This window comes from Eubalaena glacialis, chromosome 9, assembly GCF_028564815.1.
Source record: "Eubalaena glacialis isolate mEubGla1 chromosome 9, mEubGla1.1.hap2.+ XY, whole genome shotgun sequence".
NCBI lineage: Eukaryota > Metazoa > Chordata > Mammalia > Artiodactyla > Balaenidae > Eubalaena > Eubalaena glacialis.
Genome location: NC_083724.1, coordinates 69,008,381 through 69,031,501, shown reverse-complemented (window position 1 = coordinate 69,031,501; position 23,121 = coordinate 69,008,381). Strand labels below are relative to the sequence as shown.

The 23,121-nt window shown below is 38.4% G+C and overlaps 1 protein-coding gene across 3 annotated transcripts in view; it reads right to left on the bottom strand.

Annotated features, from left to right (window-relative positions):
• The window catches only part of ADAMTSL1 (ADAMTS like 1), a 465,052-nt gene that overhangs the window by 416,851 nt on the left and 25,080 nt on the right, over positions 1-23,121 (bottom strand). For all 3 annotated transcript variants that reach the window (XM_061200460.1, XM_061200461.1, XM_061200463.1), the window contains exon 2: positions 13,223-13,350. In XM_061200460.1, the coding sequence (XP_061056443.1) occupies positions 13,223-13,350 (128 nt within the window). The remainder of the gene's footprint in view (positions 1-13,222; positions 13,351-23,121) is intronic.

The following is a 23,121-nucleotide window of genomic DNA, read 5'->3' as shown; positions in this document are numbered from 1 at the left end:
GGGTATGAACTTGCAACTAGTAGATAAATAAGTCTTGGAGATCTAATGCACAGCCTAGTGATTATAGACAACAAGACTATATTGTAAACTTGAAAGTTGCTGAGAGACTAGATTTCAATTGTTCCCACTACAAAAAAAGAAAGAATAATTATGTGACATGATAGAAGCATTAGCTAATGCTAAAGTGATAATCATATTGCAATATATACATGGATCAAATCAACTCACATGCCTTACACTTACACAATGTTATATGGTCAATTATATCTCAATAAAAAAGTATCTACAGATGACTATGCTTATATTGTATATTCATTATATATCTCTGAATGATTGGAGATGTTCTAGTATGCATCCCTAGTTATTTATTAACATTAATAGATTTGAAGTATTTTTAACAAACATTTAATGAATGTATATTGACTCTGAACATGAATCCCATTCTACCCACACCGATCCCCCCTGAATAGTCACGTACTCCCAGACAACCACCTATGTCAAATAAGAAATTTACTTACAAGAGTCTACATAACAAATAATGTTTAATCTGGTATCACTTGCCTATGAAAAACTGATCTTAAATGTGAAAGGTGTCTTGGACCTTCTTCCTGGTAAACTTCAGTTTTTTTCCATTTAAGGTTAAAGCTCCTTCATTAGACAAAGCTGCCAAGATTCTAGGAGTAATGTATCCCCAACACACATACAACCTCCAGTGGAAAAGTACCTTTGAAACAAGGAGACAGAGGTCTTTGGTGCTTTGGGACTTACAAATGCAAGCATAAAAGATATCTCCCCTCTTAAGCATTTAGTTGAAAGGTCCCTGAATGTCATATAGGATGCCTATTTGTTTTGCACTGCCTCTTCTGCATGTGATGTATCACGTGGCTCAAACAGATTACTGCTAAGGGAGAGATTTATTTATTTTTTCTCGCTAGATAGATATGCAAGCCAAACTATTATGACAACTTGATAAACGTAGCTTTTGAAAATGCTTTCTGTTGTAATAATACAGCAAACAACAAGGAGGCATGCGGCCAGGCGTCATCCATCAGTAGGTGAGCTGGCGAGGAACAGACCAGACCCTGGTGTCACACCAGTTCTTCCTGATCTGCTAGGGGCTCTAACGTGGCCTAAGGACCCAAAAGAAGAGTTGGCCTGAAAGCTGAATTTTAAAAGCAATTTTAAAAAGAAGAAGGGGTAACGGAATCCCACACTGAAAAACGGTGCCATAAATTGAGTCCTCGACGTGAAAGTGTTTCTTTGGCATAGGTAACATATTTTTGTAACATTAGTTTTACAATTCAACACTTCTGCTCTATACTAATCTCTCATTATAAAAACATTCTGAATGCTGTGCCAGCTTGGAGACTCTGATTTATGTATACAGAGAGAGTTACTAAAACTTAATGTGTAGACCAAATTCAGTATAAATGGAAACCACATAGGTTTAGGAAAAACGTTCTAAGATGACATCTTCTCTGTTCTTTGATCTTCTCTTGACCATAGGGAACTGTACTTTTACAGATTCCTGAGCGGCAGCTTTGAGGCTGCAGAGCTGTTCAATTAAAATATAGATACACATGAGGATACTACGGACTGAATTTTGGAGTTTGTCCTGTGAGTTTCAAATTGGTTTATTTGCTATTATGAATGTCTGGTATGTTCTAAATTACAACTAGAAAAACCAGTGCCAATTTCTTTTCCCAAACAAGTATGATTTTACATATCTCTGCCTATTCTTCAAAGACAGACATGCTACAACAAAGCATTGAGTTCTCACAAATAGCGGCTAGGGTTATGAAAATGAGGAGGGCACTCATGTAATCAAAAGAGAAGAAGGCAAGAACAAGACACTGGAAACCACAGTGATCATGCCCAGCTTCTAATGAAACCAGAAACTGCCCCGAGCAGACTGCTCAGATAATCTAATGAGACAACATACAACACGCAATCTCAAAGTGAAGAGGAGCCCCTGGGCAGGACGTTCTGGTTCACAAATTCTGGTAGAATGCTTTCTGATCTACAGTCACTTCACACATTTATTGAGCATCCAATCGGAACCAGTACTAAGCCAAGGCATTGTGAAAGGTACAAAAATGAGGACTCCCCTGACCCTTCTCAAAGCTATAATTTAGTTGTAAAATAATCCACAAGTCCAAATAGAACACATATCAGTATAATGTAGCATCAACAGCTAATGGGCATGGTCTGGATACTAAATATGGAGGTATTAGACAAAGGGACCGACTGATGAGAGACAGAAGTAACTTACAAAGGTGATATCTTAGGAGGGGTGTCCTGTATGGGCCATACAAGTCCCAAGAGGGTGATGGGAGAAAGGAGAATTCAAAACACAGCCTTCCCTCCCTGCTCCTGCTTCCTAAAGTACGGCAGTAGGTTACTGGCCCCCATAGTCCATTCGGTCAATTCACCCAGCATTGACTGAGTACCTGCTTTGCAAAACAGGGAGACATAAAGAAAAGCAAGATAAAACCTGTGCCCATCGTGCTGACAGTCTAGTGGGGGACAGGGTCTTATTAATAACTATAACACAAGCCAGGCTAGGTAAAAGTGACTAAAAGTGGTGCAAACATAGTGCCTTAGAAATATAGCAAAGTGAGACTAGGGGCCACTGCTGGAGGTTACTTTAAATAACACTGAGGGTTTGTGGGCATGGGCAGTGGGAGGCGTTGTAGGAAGAGGGCTCATCAGGAGAAAAGGCACAGAGTCAGCAGCACGGCCATCAGTTGAAAGGATCAGGACACAGGCCTGCAGCCACCCAGGATACTTTTCACTTTTAGAAAATGTATTTTTGGTTACTTGCTTTTCTCCTTTGCAGTCCCTCTGTGTGATCTCTGAGTTCCAGTGCCCAGCGAAGCATGGTTTACTGTTAGCATTCCACAAGCATTTATTGAGAAATGCAAGGAAGGAAGGAAGGAAGGAAGGAAGGAGGGAGGGAAGGAAGGAAGGAAGGAGTAGAACAGAAGGAAATGCTATAAGGATAATTTCAGGTCACAAAGAATTTTTGGCCTCGTATTTGCTCTAATTTTTGAACCTGAAACCCAATTAAAATCTTTCTACAATAAACCAAAGATGAAAAGTTTACAACGAAACTAAATAGCTACCAAAGGAAAGAAACTTTGGCTCTTTTCTACAGACATGTTTATTTTCACATATTTACTCAAAGTTGTATTTGTCACTGCAATGCATTTGTTCCCTCTGAAAGAGGGCGAGGGGTGGGGGTCAGGGGGATTGCTGCCTTTGGCTAGAGATCCACCAGCAGGAAGGACATGTACTTTATAACACATACACACATGCCATAAGATTTGCAAATGATCTTACATTTGCTCGGGACATGTACTTTATAACACATACACACATGCCATAAGATTTGCAAATGATCTTACATTTGCTCGGTAGCCAAAAGAGGCAAAGAATGAGAATAAAAACAAATGTGTTTTAGCAACATCAAGTCCAACTTTTCCATCTTCCCCATGAGGAAAATGTGTATTACGAAACTCTAGGACTCTCACAACCTCACCCCTTACAGCCCTGGAACTGGGAATTTATGAATTCTTTTGGCTAGAGACAAAAGTTCTTCGATATGCCCGTATCACCCAGATGTCCATTGCAAAATGAGGGCCTGGAGAATCACAACATTTTTCTTTAAAACCATTCATATTCAGAGCAGTTTTAGACTCCTCTTCCTATCTAACAGCAAAATGGGCCACACATTCGATTTGGAGTTGAAGGGCGCCTTAGACATTCTTTCAATATAAACATTTATTGAACACCTATTCTGTTCCAGGCACTGTCCACTTGACATCGTAGATGAGCCACCTAAATCCCAGAGAAACTGAGAACCTAATCCTACATCACACAGCTAGAAAAGAGTGGGGTCAATATTCAAAATTAGTAGTTTGATTAAAGGGGATAATCCACAAAATAGGATAAAGTTTCTATCAGAGGCAATGAAACACACGGTTTTTCTTAAGAGTCAGGTTCCCAAATAGGTGACTGTTTCCCATAGGAAAGGATCTCTATCTTGACTAATGAGTCCTACCCCAAAGCCAAGGTACAGCTTGGCCCTGAAGCTATTTGAGCTTGGCATGTGTAGTTATGGGCTTCAGCTGATGATCACACATAAATATGATGTTACTTAGCATTCTGTACTTATTTTTTTCTGTCTCTAGGTAAAGTATCCATTCCCCAATGTATGTAATTCTGGTATCTCTCTCTTTTTTTTTCTCTTAATATCTTGTGTTCTTTTATTTCAATCTCTCTCTCTCGCTCTCACAAACACACACGCACGCACACACGCAGGCACACACCCTTTCATCCCTTTATCCCGCACCCCCCATCCCCAGTGGTTGAAACTAAGCAAAACAGAGTTAGATAAACTCCTCTCTTCTATTGTATTGATACAAACTGGGATCAAACGGACGAAATAGAATTCAAGGAAGTCTTTCTTTTTTTAGGGGGACAGGGATAATTATAGATGCCGAATTGAAGGTGGAAAGTTAAACTCTATGGTTAAGGAATTTAATGAAATTGAGGGGAAGTTGATCTCAGAGAATTTGCATAAACCACCCCAGTCACTGGGAATTAACTTAGTTAGTCACTAACAACCTGGAGGTTTAAAGGGTCATATCTATAAGCTTAATAATGGAATGGAAGAAAATTTCAGAAATCACTAAGTCTATTCGCCACTTTGGGCAAGGTTGATCTTGAGTAATACTAGACAACTGGAGAACTACACAGAAAGGTTATTGCTGTGGCTCACAGGAGTACAGAGGAAATCACTACTTTTATGTCCTGACATGCTGGTGTCCATGACTCTTCCTCCCACACTGCAGATTAAGTCATTCTATAAAAACCTGAATGAGGAAGTTAAACATAAAGAAATCTCTTTATCAGAAAATATCTTCTTTTCTTCATAACCCCAACCTCTAAATTCTCAGAAAGCTGGAGACAAACCTCGTCATTTCACTATCATGCCCTCCAATAGAGCAGCAATTCTAGCACTGGATACACATTAAAGTATTTGGAGAGCTTTTACAAAATTATTGATGGCAGGGCTCCAACCCCAGAGATCCTAATTTAATTGGCCTTCAGTGGAGCCCAGATATTTGTATTTTTTATAAAGCCTTCCAGGTGACTCTAAAGTACAGCTGGGGTTAAGAACCAGCGCTACAGATGTATTACCTATTTACAGAACTGGGGGAAATTCTCTTAGTTCTTAAAATATCTTGCAACTATAATCAGTAGAAACTCAATATAATCAGTAGAAACTTAATAATATGATAAATTCCCAACAGCAAATTCTTGTCCCTTGGGCTTTATATCCTTAGTTACACCTAGAAATTTGCCTAATACATGGTAGATGTTCAATAAATATTTATTAAATGAATGCATGAAAATTGAGATTCAGTCTTAAAGGTCATATGCTTCTGAGAATTTATTCATTTTTTCTAGGTTATCCTATTTTTTGGCATATAATGGTTCATAATAGTCTCTATCACCCTTTTAATTTCTGAAGCATCCACTGTAATGTCTCCTCTTTCATTTCTGATTTTATTTATTTCCATTTTCTCCCTTTTTTCCCCCTCAGTCTGGCTAAGGGTTTGTCAATTTCTTCTTTTCAAAAAACAAACTCTCAGTTTAGTTGATCTTTTCGATTGTTTTTCTATTCTCTATTTGATTTGTTTTTGCCCTAGTTCTTATTATTTCTTTCCTCTGCTAACTGTGGGCTTAGTTTGTTCTCCTTTGTCTAGTTCAGGCCAATAACAAACAAAAATGTTGAAGCGGTAATCTAAAACCTCCTGACAAAGAAAAGCCCAGAACCAGATGGCTTCACGGGTGAATTCTACCAAATATTTTAAAAATAATTAATGCCAATCTTTCTTAAACTCTTCCAAAAAACAGAAGAGGGAATACTTTCAAACTCAGAAACTGAACAAGAAAAACAAAGCTGGAGGCATCACGTTTCCTGATTTCAAACTATATTACAAAGTTATAGTAATCAATACACTATGTTACTGGGACAGAAACAGGCATATAGACCAATGGAACAGAATAAAGAGCCTGGAAATATACCTGTGCTTATACAGTCAACTAATCTTTGACAAGGTGCCAAGAACACACAATGGGGAAAAGATAGTCTCTTCAATAAATGGTATTAGGAAAACCGGATAGCCACATGCAGAAGAATTAAACTGTACCCTTATCTCACACCAAGTACCAAAAATTAACTCAAAATAGATGAAAGACTTAAATATAAGTCCTTAAACTGTAAAACTACTAGAAGAAAACATAGGAAAAAAGCGCCTTGACACTGGTCTTAGCAACAATTCTTTGGTCATGACAGCAAAAGCACAGGCAACTAAGACAAAAATTGATAAGTGAAGTTGCATCAAACTAAAAAGCTTCTGTACAGCAAAGGAAACAATCAACAGAGTGAAAAGCCAACCTATCTAGTGGAAGAAAATATTTGCAAACCATATGTCTGACAAGGGGTTAATATCCAAAATATATTTTTAAAAAACTCATATAACTCAAGAGTAAAAAAAAATCCCAAATAACCCAATTTAAAAAATGGCCAGAGGACCTGGATAGACATTTCTCAAAAAAAGACATACAAGTGGCCAAAAGATACATGAAAAGATGTTCACCATCACTACCATCAGGGAAATGCAAATCAAAACCACAAGGAGATATCACTCACATTTGTTAGAATGGTTATCATCAAAAAGATAAGTGGGAGAGGAGGTAGAGAAAAGGGAGCCTTATGCACTGGTGATGGAAATGTAAATTGGTAAAGGCATTATGAAAAGCTGTATGGGGATTCCTCAAAAAATTAAAAATAACTAGTATATGACCCAGCAATTTCACTACTGGGTATATACTCAAAGGAAATGAAATCTGGATCTCGAATAGGTATATACCTGCGTTCATTGTAGCATCATTCATAATATAGCCAAGATATGAAAACAACTTAAAGGTCCCTTGATGAATGAATGGATAAAGAAAATGTGGTATGTACATACAATGGGGTATTATTTAGTCTTAACAAAGATGGGAATCCTGCCATTTGTGACAACATAGATGAACCTGAAGGACATCATGCTGAGTGAAATAAGCCAGACACAGAGAGACAAATACTGAATGATCTTGCTTACATGTGGGACCTAAAATAGTAAAACTCATAGAAGCAGAGAGCAGAATAGTGGTTGCCACGTGCCGAGGGGGGGTGGGGGAAATGAGGAGATGTTGGTCAAAGGGGACAATGTTTCAGTTATGCAAGATGAATGAGTTCTGAAGACCTAAAGTACAGCATGGTAATGACAGTTAACAATGCTGTATTGCATCCTTGAAATTTGCTAAGAACATAGATCTTAAATCTTCTTAACACACACACACACACACACACACACACACACACACACACACACACAAACTACGGAGATGGGACGGATATGTTACTTAGGTTGACTGTGGTGATCTTTTCACAATGTACACATTTATCAAAACATCAAGTTGTACACCTTAAATATATATTATTTTTACATGTCAAAGATACCTCAATAAAGTAGTTTAAAAAAAAAGAAAACTGAGTAGAAATAAAAAACTTCAGAAAAGCTATTGAACAAACCAAATAAGGAATTTTTAAATAAACAGAAAAAGACAGCCAAGAGTTACAGATTCCCAATATGGCTAGTAAAGGTTATGGACACTAAACACATTTCCACCATCTTTTATTTCAACAAACAGGTTTATGGGACAAACCAGGCCATAAATTGGCCCCAAACATTCAGTCATTGGCCTTAGTGTATTTTCCTCCTGAAAGAACATCAGATCTTGGAACAAAACATCCCACTAAGATATATGACCTGGAATATTAGAAGTCCTGGTAATACATTTAGAATAGGCTTTGACCCAAAAAGTTAAAGGAAGGCAACTGCAAACTCTTAAACATATATCCCAAAATGTGAAATCTCCTCTAACACAATGAAAAGATCACCTCATATAAATGACATGACTAGTCAGACTCATTCTGAACTTGTATATCTTTCTGTTAAACAAACCTCAAACATTTCCAAGGAAAACAAGGCTGATAACACACAACATTTGATGAAGAATAACAGATAAATCTTGCTTTGGGGCTCACTTGTGCTGGAAGTCCTAAAACCTCTTAAGTCTTGTGAACCTTAATTGGATGTTATGACAGAGATGAGGTGACTTCAAAAGAAAAAACATCTGTTTAAGAAGCCAAATCTTAACATTAAAATTTTCCTTTTGGTATTTATTATTACACACCAAATCTTAAAATTAAAATATTTCTTTCAGTATTTATTGTTATGCAGTATATAACTTATTTGCTAACTAAAGCTTATATTCATGTAAGTATCAATATTATTATGGGAGAAAAATTGTATTTGCAATTAAAAAAAAATCAGAGGAGTTAGCTTATTTTCCTTTAGCACAATTATTATGAAATGACAAGTTTGAATGATCTTCCCCATTCCTGTGAGATAATCTTCCTTGGGATATTTATTTTAATTTTTTTGCACTTATATTGACAACATTCTGGCAGCCACATCCCTTTGGAATAATATCACAATCTTAATTTTTTTAGGCACCTCTACAGTGTGATGATTTTTATCTCTTGTTCATCTAATAATTTTGTTCAACTCAAAAAATTTTTATTCAACTCAAGAATTCAATTCAAAATTTATTAACTTTTTAAAATGTTTTCATCCTTTATAGGTATGCCTCTTTTTTTTTGTTATTTGGATATCTATGAAGTCAACAAGTATTTCATTTAATCAGTTGGGATTTAACAAAACATTCGTACTCTTAATGTATTAAATACCTACTGTATTAATTTATTAATCTATAGTATTAATTAGTCTGGAGATTAATTTGGCATTTCAGAAAGTGAAAAAAGGTCATAAAAGACCTTTAAATCTTCTTCAGCCACCAATGCAAAGGCTGACACTACACTTACGAGTATCAGCTGACTGACTCACTGCTTTTTTTTTTTTCTAAAAGATATCTGCACCGCCATGTTCAGTGCAGCATTATTATTTTTTTTTAACATCTTTATTGGAGTATAATTGCTTTACAATGGTGTGTTAGTTTCTGCTGTATAACAAAGTGAATCAGCTATATGCATACATATATCCCCATATCTCCTCCCTCTCGCGTCTCCCTCCCACCCTCCCTATCCCACACCTCTAGGTGGTCACAAAGCACCCAGCTGATCTCCCTGTGCTATGCGGCTGCTTCCCACTAGCTATCTAATTTACATTTGATAGTATATATAAGTCCATGCCACTCTCTCACTTCGTCCCAGCTTACTCGTCCCCCTCCCTGTGTCCTCAAGTCCATTCTCTACGTCTGCGTCTTTATTCCTGTCCTGCCCCTACGTTCTTCAGAACCATTTTCTTTTTTTTTAGATTCCATATATATGTGTTAGCATACGGTATTTGTTTTTCTCTTTCTGACTTACTTCACTCTGTATGACAGACTCTAGGTCCATCCACCTCACTACAAATAACTCAATTTCGTTTCTTTTTATGTCTGAGTAAATGAGCTGCAGTTTACACCTTTGACCTTGATCTTGGCACAGACCTAATATAGGGGTACATGTGATGTTAGACACATTATTCTTAAGTGCCTTACGCATCTGGAACTCCTTTCAGGCAAAAAGCTAAATGACCTGGCTGAAGACAAACCTAGAGCTCTCAGAGACACATCTTTAGTATCAAATTTTTTAAAAATATGCTTAAGTCATTTAGGTTGCAGAAGGATCATTTCCACTAAACAACACACCATACGAGGTCAACCAGACAAATGAATTTGCTAAAAATATGATTTCAGAGTATTTAGTGGGAGAGGTGGAAAACTGGAGAGAGAAGAAGCAGCTTCTCAAGGTAGTTGGTACATTGTTTAATTCATGTGTAATAAAACAAAGGACCATCATAAAGTACAAGTAGGTAGAGTCTGTTTTTTAATTAAAAAAAAAATAAAAGCAGACATTATATACCACTTGGTGATTAGCAACAACTGCATTATTAGAGTTACTCAATGAAACCTAATGGAATCTTACAGAAATTAGCAAAACTTGTAGAAAAAATTTTATACAGTGCCTTCCTTTATTGCTCAAATCAAATTTGCAGCAAAAGGCAATAATCAATGCTGCAATATCAGAAATTGGGAAAATCAAGCACTGCTTACTTTCTGTGAGCCTAGAAAAAAGACAGGGGAGAAGGCAAGGAAAGGATTCTGCTCAGTATCTCCCTGGGTCAGGGCTGTTTTCCCAGCATTAAGTACTGCCAGTTGAGAATGAAGGATTTTATATTTAATGCTTGTTTATATTTTCACTGTGCTTTGCCTCCACTGATTTTTTTTTCTTCTAAAAGATCAGAGAAGATGTTCTATACTCAGGGGATTAACCAAGCCTCCTCCAAGCTCCCAATCCGTCAGGGAACATACTTAACTCCAGAAGTTGAGCCACTGTCATCTATTCCATAAAATCTGACTATTTTAGCTTCTATTACAGTTCTATCATATTGGGAATAATTATTATCTGATATCAGACCTAAATGTGACCTATGACATCATATCACCAGGGCTAGAAAATGGGCCTGGCAGGTTAACTCAGCAGGTGGATGGGAGTTACTTGGGCTGAATTGGAATGCTAACTATTACATTACAACACACATTCTAGTTACCTGCTGGGCCTCTAAAGACATATACATTCATAACCTCTGACCTTTCCCAAGAGTTATATAAGGTGACTAAATTGAATTTGGATGCCTAAATATGGAGGGGAGAGATGAGAGAAAACTCATTATATCCATTAACCATTAGAAATGAATTGCCACAGAAGACCATCCATGGTAGATTGCCAAAATGGTCCCAATTCTTTACCTGCCCTACATCGCATGGCTTTCCTTGTAACATTTTTGCTCTCGCACATTGACTTTGGACTTGGCTAGGTAACTTACTTTGGCCAATGTACATCTTTTAAAAAAATTATGACAGGACTATTTATCTGTGCCTGACATATATTTTGACACCATTCTTCAACAGGGCTTGTGTTGTGAAGTGACTTTATGCTGAACTGTACTGATTCTGGTTCTCTTGAGAAAAACAACACATAGGTTGATTCAGCTGTGCAGTCGCTTCTTTTACCATTTCTTTATGTTCTTACCAGATCTGGAAATGCCATCTGTTTGAAGATTTTTTCTTTTTCTTCAAATCCCTAAAGAATAGGTGGTCCACTTCTCTCCCCATTCTTTTTTTACTTCCTATCCACACCAGTATGAGTTTACTGAATGTGTTTTTTCAATATTTGAGAGTCAAATAGGGACATATATACATTCATAATTTTAGAATTTACATTCTACTTTTTCAGTTCATTATAAGTAGATGACAGCCCTGACCCAAGTAGATGACACTGATACCTCCCATAGTATCTTAATAAAATCCTAATGACTGGAGCCTTAATTTACTAGGTGACAAAAATGGTAGTTCTGAATATCACAGGACATCAATATTCGATGATTTGCCAGATGACAGACTTTCACTTGTGGTTTTAATTCATTCCTGAAGTTGTTTCTCAGTCTCTCACTCAGTACAAGGTTTTCACAATGTAACATTCACATCACTGAGCCAATGTGAAAGTTCCCATACATTTCTTACGAGCTTTGTGAGACACATGTTTTGGCTCATCCCTACAGAATATTCAAGCATGCTTACTTGGGCAAACTACATAATAGGAACATTCCAAATTTGTACCTTTTGGCTTTACCAATGTGTGTTTATTATCAGTTATGCCCCACAGTGCTATCACCATGTAGCATCATGTAGTACAGATTTAGGAAGTTTTTGATATTCATGATTAAGAGAACAGGTGAATCATTAGGATGAAAGGTCTATTCTTTCTTATCGGCTCACAGATCTGGTTTGATATGAAGCTGGCCTCCAATGAAGACAAACTTGCTAGTGGATTCAACCAACAGACTGATCTTCAGTGTAGACCCAAACACCAGAATGGCTAAATACCAGAATTGATCTGGTATCTTTCAAGATATGCCCTTTGGCCATTTTCCCCCTGGGTATGTTATTTCCACTGGGGCCTCTCTGGAACCAAAACGATATCTAGTTATCAGTGGATTCAGTGAGGAAACATCTATTGAGCTCTTAATATCTCTCAGACCCTGTGCAGACCTGGGGGATATGGAAAAAAGTAAGACCTGGACCCTGATTTCAAGAAATTCTCACTCTTATTAGAATAAGTTGACATTTTCCTAAAACTATATCTCACCACTTTCTGCTGTTCATGAAAAGTCTAGAAGAATCAGCAGATGCATAATCTTTCCTTCTTCTGTTTCATGTTTTATTTATAATATATAGTAATTTTGATCAAACCTCTTCCTTGCCACATATAACACTTTTCAGTGTCGAATAAAATCTTTCATTAAAAAAATATTACCATAGTACTTTGTATTTTATAGTTTGGAGAAAAATCTAGTCACAGACCACACAGTTCAAGAAGCAGTTTTGAATTATTATTATTATTCTAAGACTTTCCATTCTAACACCTCCAGCCTTTTCCTTTCAGCTTAGGAACTGTTAGCCACTCCTATTTCCCCTTTCATCATCTCTCCCAGTGTTCATGCCCCAATTTCCACTGCAGTTTCTATTCTTCCAAATCTCATAATATGTAAAACTCATCATTCAGGAAACTGAATGACCTTGGGGAACTTCTGGCCATTATAACATCTAAAGAAACCAAATCAATATATCCTTCATTTGCAAACTACCTGGTAACATTGGAATCCAACATAATATGCTATTAACGTTAATATTTTTGTTATTATTGTCACCGTAATTAAGATGGTACCAAAAGTATAATATATTATGGAGCTATAGATGCTAGATCCATTTCTAATAATAAATTTTCCTTCCAGTTCTAACATGAAAACAGATAAGAAAATTTGCTTGGTGAATGAGATAAATTCTATATTGCTTATCATATAAGGGTATCTAAATACTTAGCTGGAGATGGTCATATTTAATTCTTTGGACCTTCCTTTCATTCCTTCATCTGGATTTGTGTGCAACAAAATGCTCTGCATTTCTCCAAAAGTATGCCTCCAACCTGCTCCCTCGGGGTCTTGCAAAAGCCCCAGGCTATGGGTTCAGGACTTACTTGCTGCTGAGGCAGCGCCTCAGCGAGTAGGAGGCCCCTCCACCGCAGGTGCGTGAGCACTCACTCCACGGGCCCCAGGCGTCCCACAGGCCGTCCCGGTCCTCCTCAGAGCGTGCGGTCCTGGAGCTCTGTGAGGAACGAGAGGATGGTCAGTTTGAGTCCTCAGTGAACGCGAAAATGTGCGCCCTAAAGCGTGGGTGGTCTGTGTGTCTGTACATGCTGGCCTTGCTGAGGATGAAGATGGGCTCAGATTCTCAGATTCTTTCCAATTTAATACTGTGCATATGTTTAGGGAGAGGGATATTTGAGTTCAAGGACCCTGGGCTGTGACTGAAAAGGGCAAAGGACTGCATTTATGGGAGTGAACAGAAAAAGGTGGCCAGAAATAAGAATCTGGGTCAGAGGAAGATAGATTACACTGAAGTCACAGTTTTGCCCAGGGTATGAGTCTACTCTTCTGTTGCTTTGTGAAGAGAGAAGCTGCACTCAGAGATGTTTCTGCTCTTAGAAGATTGACATGTGCATACCAGCACTGCTTTCTAAAATTTAATGTTTTATACAACTGACTGTTTTTTTAAATGAAGCAGCATCATTCCTAGTTTTCAGATGTGTTAATGAGAATAATTGCATGAAGTAACTTCAGTAACGCAAGGATTGGTGCCAGACACACAGATTTGCTTGTTATTGACAGACTTCCTAGTGAAATCTGCATTTATTGTAAGGAAAATTGTTATGTGTAGGTCTCCATGTAGTGCTTCACATTTCTTAGAAGAGTTAAAGAGAAAATTTGTGCCAGTTACATAATAGAATAATAATAATAGTTAATAGAACAGGTTCTGAAGTTAGAAACTGCCTGGGTTTGGATATGGATTCTGTTTTTTAAGTAATTATATGTCCTTGTACAAGTAACTTACCACCTCCCTACACTTCAATTTCCCTTTCTATAAAATGGGGATAATATTATAACCATGACACTACATCCACGTGTGTGCGTGCACACACACACACACACACACACACACGCACTGTAGAAAGACTAGTTATACAAACTAAACTTAGGACTAGTTTCAGAGTAAATCACAAATAAATATTACCTATCATTATTATGTTATAAATTGAGAATGTGTCACATATGTACGTTCACAGTTGTATTAGTCTGCTCATGTTGCCGTAACAAAATGCCAGCCTGGGTGTTTTAAACAATAAAAATTTATTTTTCCACAGTTCTGGAGTCAAAGTCTGAGACTAGGATGCCAGCATGGTTGGCTTCCAGTGAAGACTTTCCCTTTGGGTTGCAGATGGCTTCTTTGTCACTATGTGGTCACATGACCTCCACTTTATGTGAGTAAGAGAGGGAGAGCAAGCTCACTGGTGTCTCTTGTTAGAAGGGCACTAATCTCATCATGAGGGCCCCATCCTCACCACCTCATCTAACCCTAATTATCTCCTAAAGGCTCCATCTTCAAATAACATCACATTGGGCAGGAGGGCTTCAACATATGAATTTGGGGGGGATACAACTCAGCCCCTGGCAAGAGTTCTACAAATAGCTAGTGTAAACTGTGGCCAAGTTACTTTACTGAATAAACCAAGTGATACCCGTATAGTAAAGGTGGTATTGCTTCATGTCAATAACATACACATGACAAATGTTAAAATTTCAAAACTATTTATATTTGGAAAAAGCAAACTGTAAAGAAAATGTGCATGATAGGCAATATGACGGTTCATCTTCAGTTTTTTCTCTAAGGAGAGAGCATAGGCAGTGTATAACACTGGAAGAGCATGGAATACAGAGGCGACAGGAGGGTAACCTCTTATAAAGCATTGTGAGAACTTGAGATGATGCAAGTAAAATGACCAGCATATAGTAGGCTCTATAAATGGTAGCTCTTAAAGACTTTCTCACGCCCTATCTAGTTATACTCAAGGCTATATCATCCAATTAGGAGGAGCTCCTGAAAAAGAAAAGCACATTGTTTCACCCCTAGAAAACTATTTATTTTGCAGTAATGGGATTCTTTATAAATATGTTGCTATGGGTCTCATTTGTCAAATTGACTACTCCTTGGAATTTTACAGCCTGTATAAATGGAGCCACAAACCTGGCCTTAGAGCATTATATCAAGGATTGTCTAGCTGGTGCATGCTATATTTAGAGTCCTAAATCATTTGAAATAAGCAGTAGGATAGATAGTGGTTAGAAGTAGAGACTACAGACGTACTCAGCCTGGAGGGGAATATTGGCTCCAGAGCCTCCCAGCTGTGATGTTCTTGTGCTTCACTTTTCTTATCATAGAATGGAGATTATAAAACTATCTACATCACTGAGACATTGTGAGGATTAAAATAGTTAATATATAAAAAGCACATAAGGCAGAAATAATCCAAATGTCCATGGGGGGATGAATGGATAAACAAAATACGCTATAGTCATACAATGGAATATTATTCAGCCTTAAAAAGGAAGGAAATTCTGACACATGTTACAACATGGATAAACCTTGAGGACATTATGCTAAGTGAAGTAAGCTAGATACAACAGGATGAATATTATATGATTTCACTTACAGGAGGTACCTAGAGTAGTCAAATTCATAAAGACAGAAAGTCGAATGGCGGTTGCTAGGGGTTGGGGGGAGGGGGGAATGGGGAGTTATTGTTTAATGGATACAGAATTTCAATTTGGTAAGAAGAAAATAATTCTGGAGATCGATGGTGGTGATGGCCGCATAACAATGTGAATGTATTTACTGCCACTGAACTGTACACTTAAAAATGAGTAAGACAGTATATTTTATGTTATATATACTATGCCACAATAAAAACAAATACATATGCACATTTTAAAAAGCTCATAGGGCCTAAATAATAAATACTATGTAAGCATTTGATGCTATTATTAACATTATTATTTAATATTACTTATTAACATCATGGGTAGCGGTGCTTTTTTTTTTTCTGCCGAGCTTAGGTGAAACACTGCACTATGTAAGGTTCATCTTTCTTAAAACCCTGACTTTCCCACAGCAGAACCTTCCAGTCTCCTGCCACATGACACTGACCTGGTGATATGACCTGCCAGGAGCCTGAGGTTCCTATAAAATGCAGCATTGAATAGGAAATAGAAACACATTGGTTACCCCCAAACCTGTCCTTTCTAAAGGAAGTATTTACTGAGCTCCAAAGCCTGGTTTTTAGGGTTAATAAAACCAATCTCTAATCACAGCAATACGGGGTACTCTGTTTCCAAGCTTAATACACTAGTGAGGGAGGAAAGACCCTTTGCCATTTAAATATACATACCGAGTCTCTTGCTCACCCAGTAAATTCATTCCTCAGATTTTTAAAAAGTTTATTGTGCACCTCCTGGCTCCCATTTTGTTTGCTCTGTGTGACTGGAAGATGGTTCTGTTGAGAGAGTATTTGCCTGATGCAGTAATTATTTCCGTGACACACATGCACTGTACAATGCAATTTCCCTTATTTTATTAAAATTCAATCTGACTGAGATGAAAACCAGCATCACAAATGCTAGCCTGCATGAAGTAATTAAACTAAGCAAGATGAGTGATTACAAATTATGATACTATCCAATTACTACAACTGAAAAAAAAAATTCCACATGCGGCATTCACATGTGAACTCTACTTCCATGTGAGGTAAGAACACCAGAATGCCAAATTCTGCAGCCGTTTCTCTCTGGCGGCTCTTTGGATAAGATATTTAGGAAATAATGTATGGCTGAGATTTGGTTTTTCTAGAGAAGCCAATTGTTTCAAACTCTGTGCTAAAGTTGCTTGATAAATTTTCACGTGCCTTGTCTGGAGAGGCACTAAAATGGCTCTAAGGTGAGGGTTCACTGACTAAACACCTTACCTCATCACCAGTGACAAGTTTCCACACAACTAGACATATTAGATGCCCACATTTCTCTGAAGGACATTGCACGCTAGCCCAGAAGAAAGTCATGGACCTATTCCTTAAACTGGAACAAACTCCAACTTTTCTTTTTTTTTTTTCTTTTTCTTTTTTTTTTTTTTTAAAAGATTTATTTATTTTATTGATTGATTGATTGCTATGTTGGATCTTCGTTTCTGTGCTAGGGCTTTCTCTAGTTGCGGCAAGCGGGGGCCACTCTTCATCGCGGTGCGCGGGCCTCTCAGTATCGCGGCCTCTCTTGTTGCGGAGCACAGGCTCCAGACGCGCAGGCTCAGTAGTTGTAACTCACGGGCCCAGTCGCTCCGCGGCATGTGGGATCTTCCCAGACCAGGGCTCGAACCCGTGTCCCCTGCATTAGCAGGCAGATTCTCAACCACTGCGCCACCAGGGAAGCCCCCAACTTTTCTTTTAACCAGCAGAATAAACATAATTCATTTCAACTGAATTCATGTTTAATGTTAGAGAAAGTAATTTTCCTCCTCTTAAACTGTGCCGGATTTTTACATCTATAACCAGAAATGACATTTCAGCAATGCCTTGCAGGTCATTTAAGACATAGAAGCATTTGCTTATTACAGTTGTTAAGAGGGCCTTCATTATAAATAACTTTCGTGCTTAGTCCAGGTGGGACTCATGTTTATTACTCTCTTATTGTGGAACGTGCATTCCACTTCACAGTAGCATTTTTTAAAAAGTGTAAACTTTGACTTGCATCTAGGAAGCAAAACTAAAGCAGAAGAAAACAGGAATAGATAAAGAGTTGCCTAGAGGCAATGCCGATTGCTTCTGAAACCAAAATTCTAAGCTTTCCCATTACTTCCCAACCAATGTTTCTCGATTTGATTTCCATCACATAAACCTAATATTTTAATGTCAATGTCTCAGAAACAAGGTCGTGAATGTTATAAAAACACAGTGATCAAGAGATTATTTCTGACCACTGCTAGAAATTTCAGCAACAGTGTCAGGTGAGACGATGGTCTTTAGCTACTAATTGACAGAGAACTAAAGTGCAACCATTAAATTCTGTATGTAAGCCAAGGTTTCACCAATAGGGGATTTATCAGAAAAGGTCAAAACTGCATCTGATATTGACCTTGAGGGGAAAGCCCATTATAAATTTCCTTCTTAGTATAGCACTTAGTTTTTTCTATAGTCACTGGATGGGTTAGAATGGATAACTGGCACCTCCTTTGAGTTGACATTTCAGAAATCTAGTGAACACTGAGAGGAGAAAGGCCTGAGTCTTGGTTCTATAATCCTACGAAAATCGAATACGTCCCTTGAGTTATTCAATTTAGAAAAAGTCTAGCTATTTCTAGATCTTTGGTGCCACATGATGACCTTTGAATGCAGCACTGATGATGACTCCTAAATCAACTACAATTGACCCTTTAACACTTGGGGGTGAAGGGTGCTGACCTGCACTCAATTGAAAATCTAGTGTAACTTATGGCCGGCCCTCTCTACACGCAGTTCCTCCATATCCACAGGCCATGTAGAGCTACAGTCTTTACTATTGAAAAAATCTGATATAAGTGGGGCCGCGCACTTCAAACCTGAGTTGTTTATGGGTCAACTGTAGTTTCTTGTTAGAAAATTCAGCCATCAACTTCTCAGTTTCCATCCATCCTTGCTCCTGGTCGGTTAAGTGATTCTAAGCCTCAGTCCATGCCAACTGCATGGAATACAGACTGTGGCCGACATCATTGTATACCTCCTAGGAATGTTCGAAGAAGATTAGAAGAGCTTCTCTAAATCCATCAACCTCAGAATGGTGTCATTTTCTCACCATTACTGCTTATCTAAACATGGTTTTCATCTGATCATTTTGTGGTTAATTTCAGAGGCAATTGCAGCAACCAAGTCTCAGGTGAACAGCTTTAAGCCTGACAGCTACAAGTAGTTAACACACTTTATCACATGAAGCAATAGTTTCCCTGCACCTCACAGCCCAATAGACACTTAACCTCAGAATGACCTCCTATGTACCTCCTTATCCAGAACCCTCTTCCACTGGAACCTGAACAGGTTATCAAAGACTTAGGAAAGATGTTGTAGGACGAAGCACAAATTAGCAATAAGAAGACAGAGTTATATCTACTCGGAGATACATACACAGAGTATTTGGAAAATATTTTTTCCAAATGTTGTAACAAGAGGTCAAGTGATACAGAACAAAATGAAAACGAAAGTAGGTTCTGAGGAAATGGATGATAGGTTTTTGTAGAATTGAAGTCTTATAGCAAATGAAGTTATATTATAAGCAAAGTGTTTTTCAGACATCAACAGATCCTCAAAAGTAGCAAAATGGGTAATGGGATGAATGGAAGAGCGATTCTTACTCTTTCAAAATCAGCAAGGAGGTTTTCCTCTTCTCCCAGACAGACAGCATTTAGCTTAAGCCATCTGGACCTGTGTATGTGATGTACTAAATGGATGTCACACACCTCGAAATTAAAAAGGCGGGGGGGGGGCAACTCCTCCAGTGATGAGAGAACCATTTTTCCTGTGGTGTGCCCATGCAATGTGGAGAAATCTATAGAGGTACATCCCATCTGTGTACCAAGCTTTGGAAATGAATCTGCAGACTTCATTTTTAGCTTCCCTACATCAGGTCCCTATAAATCTTACCTAATCCTTGGTTTCTTTAAGAACTTGGAATACGGGTTCTGCCGCCAACTGTACGTGGTAGGAGTTGTGATGCTCTGCTCCTGAGAGCTTACAGACATTAAGCAGTAACTGGGTTCTTGTAAAAGTCCATTAGCTTTTTGACGTGCTTTCTTAAAGAGCAGGGTGTGTGGATGGATACTGAGGCATGTGCCTTCCCAGATATTTGCTGCTGGCTTTGCTGAGGAAATTTGGATCATCTGGTTCTTATCACAGCTGCACTGCTGGGGAATATGACGAGCTGCCAGTAACACAGTCCACAGTCTTCCAGAGGCCACTACGTGAAGCCTGTCCCTTGCTACTGAGGAGAAAAGTCATTTCTGTAACAGGGTGGAAAAGCTATCTCGGCCACAGCAGGACTTTTGGGTACCTCTTCTCCTTTTCCTTTTGCTGTGTCCATGCATGCACACACAGGTGCCCCTTTCACATTGCTGTTAGGGCACCTAGCTGCGCCGAAACCTAGGGGGTGGGTGGTGAGGGGAAAACGCTGGGATTTATTAAGTACCTATGTGCCAGGAAGTATGCTAGAATGTACATGGATGAGCGTATTTAACCCTCACGATGAGCCATGTCAGGTAGGAGAAGATTTTTCCTATTTTACCAATAAGAAAATTGAGGCTCAGAGAGGTTGAACACCTTGCATCAAGGTACAGGAGAAAGAGCACAGGCTTGGGGGTGGGACAGACCTTCCTAGTCATCTGTTAGTAAACTTGACGAGAGCCCTTTGTTGGATCTCTCTGAGCCTGGGTTTCACCATCTGTGAAATGGGGATATTAATGCTTCTCTTCCTAGGGTGATGGTGAAGATTAACTGGGAAATCATATGTAAGGTGCCTAGTGTAGTTTCTAGCATGTTGGTGTTAATTATATCATCTCTCCACTCAGGTCACGAACATTTGCCCCCCTACCCCACTCCCCTCTTCCCTTGCCAAGTCACACAGCTAGTACCTGGTGGGACCACTTTTTTTTTTAACATCTTTAATGGAGTATAATTGCTTTACACTGTTGTGTTAGTTTCTGCTGTATAAAAAAATGAATCAGCTATATGTATACGTATATCCCCATATCCCCTCACTCTTGCATCTCCCTCCCACCCTCCTTATCCCACCCCTCTAGGTGGTCGCAAAGCACCAAACTGATCTCCCTGTGCCATGCAGCTGCTTCCCAATAGCTATCTATTTTACATTTGGTAGTGTATATATGTCAATGATACTCTCTCACTTCGTCCCAGCTTACACTTCCCCCTCCCTATGTCCTCAAGTCCATTCTCTACGTCTGCGTCTTTATTCCTGTCCTGCCCCTAGGTTCATCAGAACCAATGTTTTTTTGAGATTCCATACATATGTGTTAGCATATGGTATTTGTTTTTCTCTTTCTGACTTATTTCACTCTGTATGACAGGCTCTAGGTCCATCCACCTCACTACAAATAACTCAACTTCGTTTCTTTTTATGGCTGAGTAATATTCCATTGTATATATGTGCCACATCTTCTTTAACCATTCATCTGTCAATGAACACTTAGGTTGCTTCCATGTCCTGGCTATTGTAAATAGGGCTGCAATGAACATTGTGGTACATGACTCTTTTTGAATTATGGTTTTCTCAGGGTATATGCCCAGTAGTGGGATTGCTGGTTGTATGGTAGTTCTATTTTCAGTTTTTTAAGGAAGCTCCATACTGTTCTCCATAGTGGCTGTATCAATTTACATTCCCACCAACAGTGCAAGAGGGTTCCCTTTTCTCCACACCCTCTCCAGCATTTATTGTGTGTAGATTTTTTGATGATGGCCATTCTGACCGGTGTGAGGTGATACCTCATTGTAGTTTTGATTTGCATTTCTCTAATGATTAGGGATGTTGAGCATCCTTTCATGTGTTTGTTGGCAATCTGTATATCTTCTTTGGAGAAATGTCTATTTGGGTCTTCTGCCCATTTTTGGATTGGGTTGTTTGTTTTTTTGATATTGAGCTGCATGAGCTGCTTGTGAATTTTGGAGATTAATCCTTTGTCAGTTGCTTCATTTGCAAATATTTTCTTCCATTCTGAGGGTTGTATTTTTGTCTTGTTTATGGTTTCCTTTGCTGTGCAAAAGCTTCTAAGTTTCACTAGGTCCCATTTATTTTTGTTTTTATTTCCATTTCTCTAGGAGGTGGGTCAAAAAGTATCTTGCTGTGATTTATGTCATAGAGTGTTCTGCCTATGTTTTCCTCTAAGAGTTTTATAGTGTCTGGCCTTACGTTTAGGTCTGTAATCCATTTTGAGTTTATTTTTGTGTATGGTGTTAGAGAGTGTTCTAATTTCATTCTTTTAAAAGTAGCTGTCCAGTTTTCCCAGCAGAACTTACTGAAGAGGTTGTCTTTTCTCCATTGTATATTCTTGCTTCCTTTATCAAAGATAAGGTGATGGAGTCAAGATGGTGTACGAGGAGGATGTGGAATTTGTGTCTCCTCACAACTAAGGCACCTACCAGGCACCAGTGGGGGACCACGAACACCTAAGGGGACGAGAGGAACCCCCAGAGACCAGTGATCTCTCCTTTTGGCTTTTCCCCCCAACCCTTTTTTTTTTTTTTCTGTTGTGGTTTTATTTTACCTTGTTGCAGTTGTTTCAATTATAGCTTTACTTTTCTTAATATATTTGTTATCATTCTAATTTTATTTTATTTTTTACTCTTTGATATTGTACTGCTCCTTTTTTTTCTTTCTTTCTTCCTTTTTTTTTAATAACCACACCACGAAGCTTGTAGGATCTTGGTTCCCAGGCCAGAGGTCAGGCCCCAGCTCCTGTGGTAGGAGCTCCGAGTCCAAACCGCTGGACTAGAGAACCTCAGACCCCAGGGAATATCAATTGGAGTGAGGCCTCCAGGAGGGCCTCATCTCAGCACCAAGACCCAGCTCTATCCAGCTGCCTGCAAACTCCAGTGCTGGACGTCTCAGGCCAAACAACCAGTAAGACAAGAATACAGCACCACCCATCAAAAAAAAAAAAAAAAAATGAAATGTCAAAAAAATATGTTACAGACGAAGGAGCAAGGTATAAACCTACAAGACCAAATAAATGAAGATGAAATAGACAAGCTACCTGAAAAAGAATTCAGAGTAATGATAGTAAAGATCCAAAATCTCAGAAACAAAATGGAGAAAATACAAGAAACATTTACAAGGATCTAGAAGAATTAAAGAGCAAACAAACAGTGATGAACAACACAATTACTGAAATTAAAAATTCTCTAGAAGGAATCAATAACAGAATAACTGAGGCAGAAGAACGGATAAGTGAGCTGGA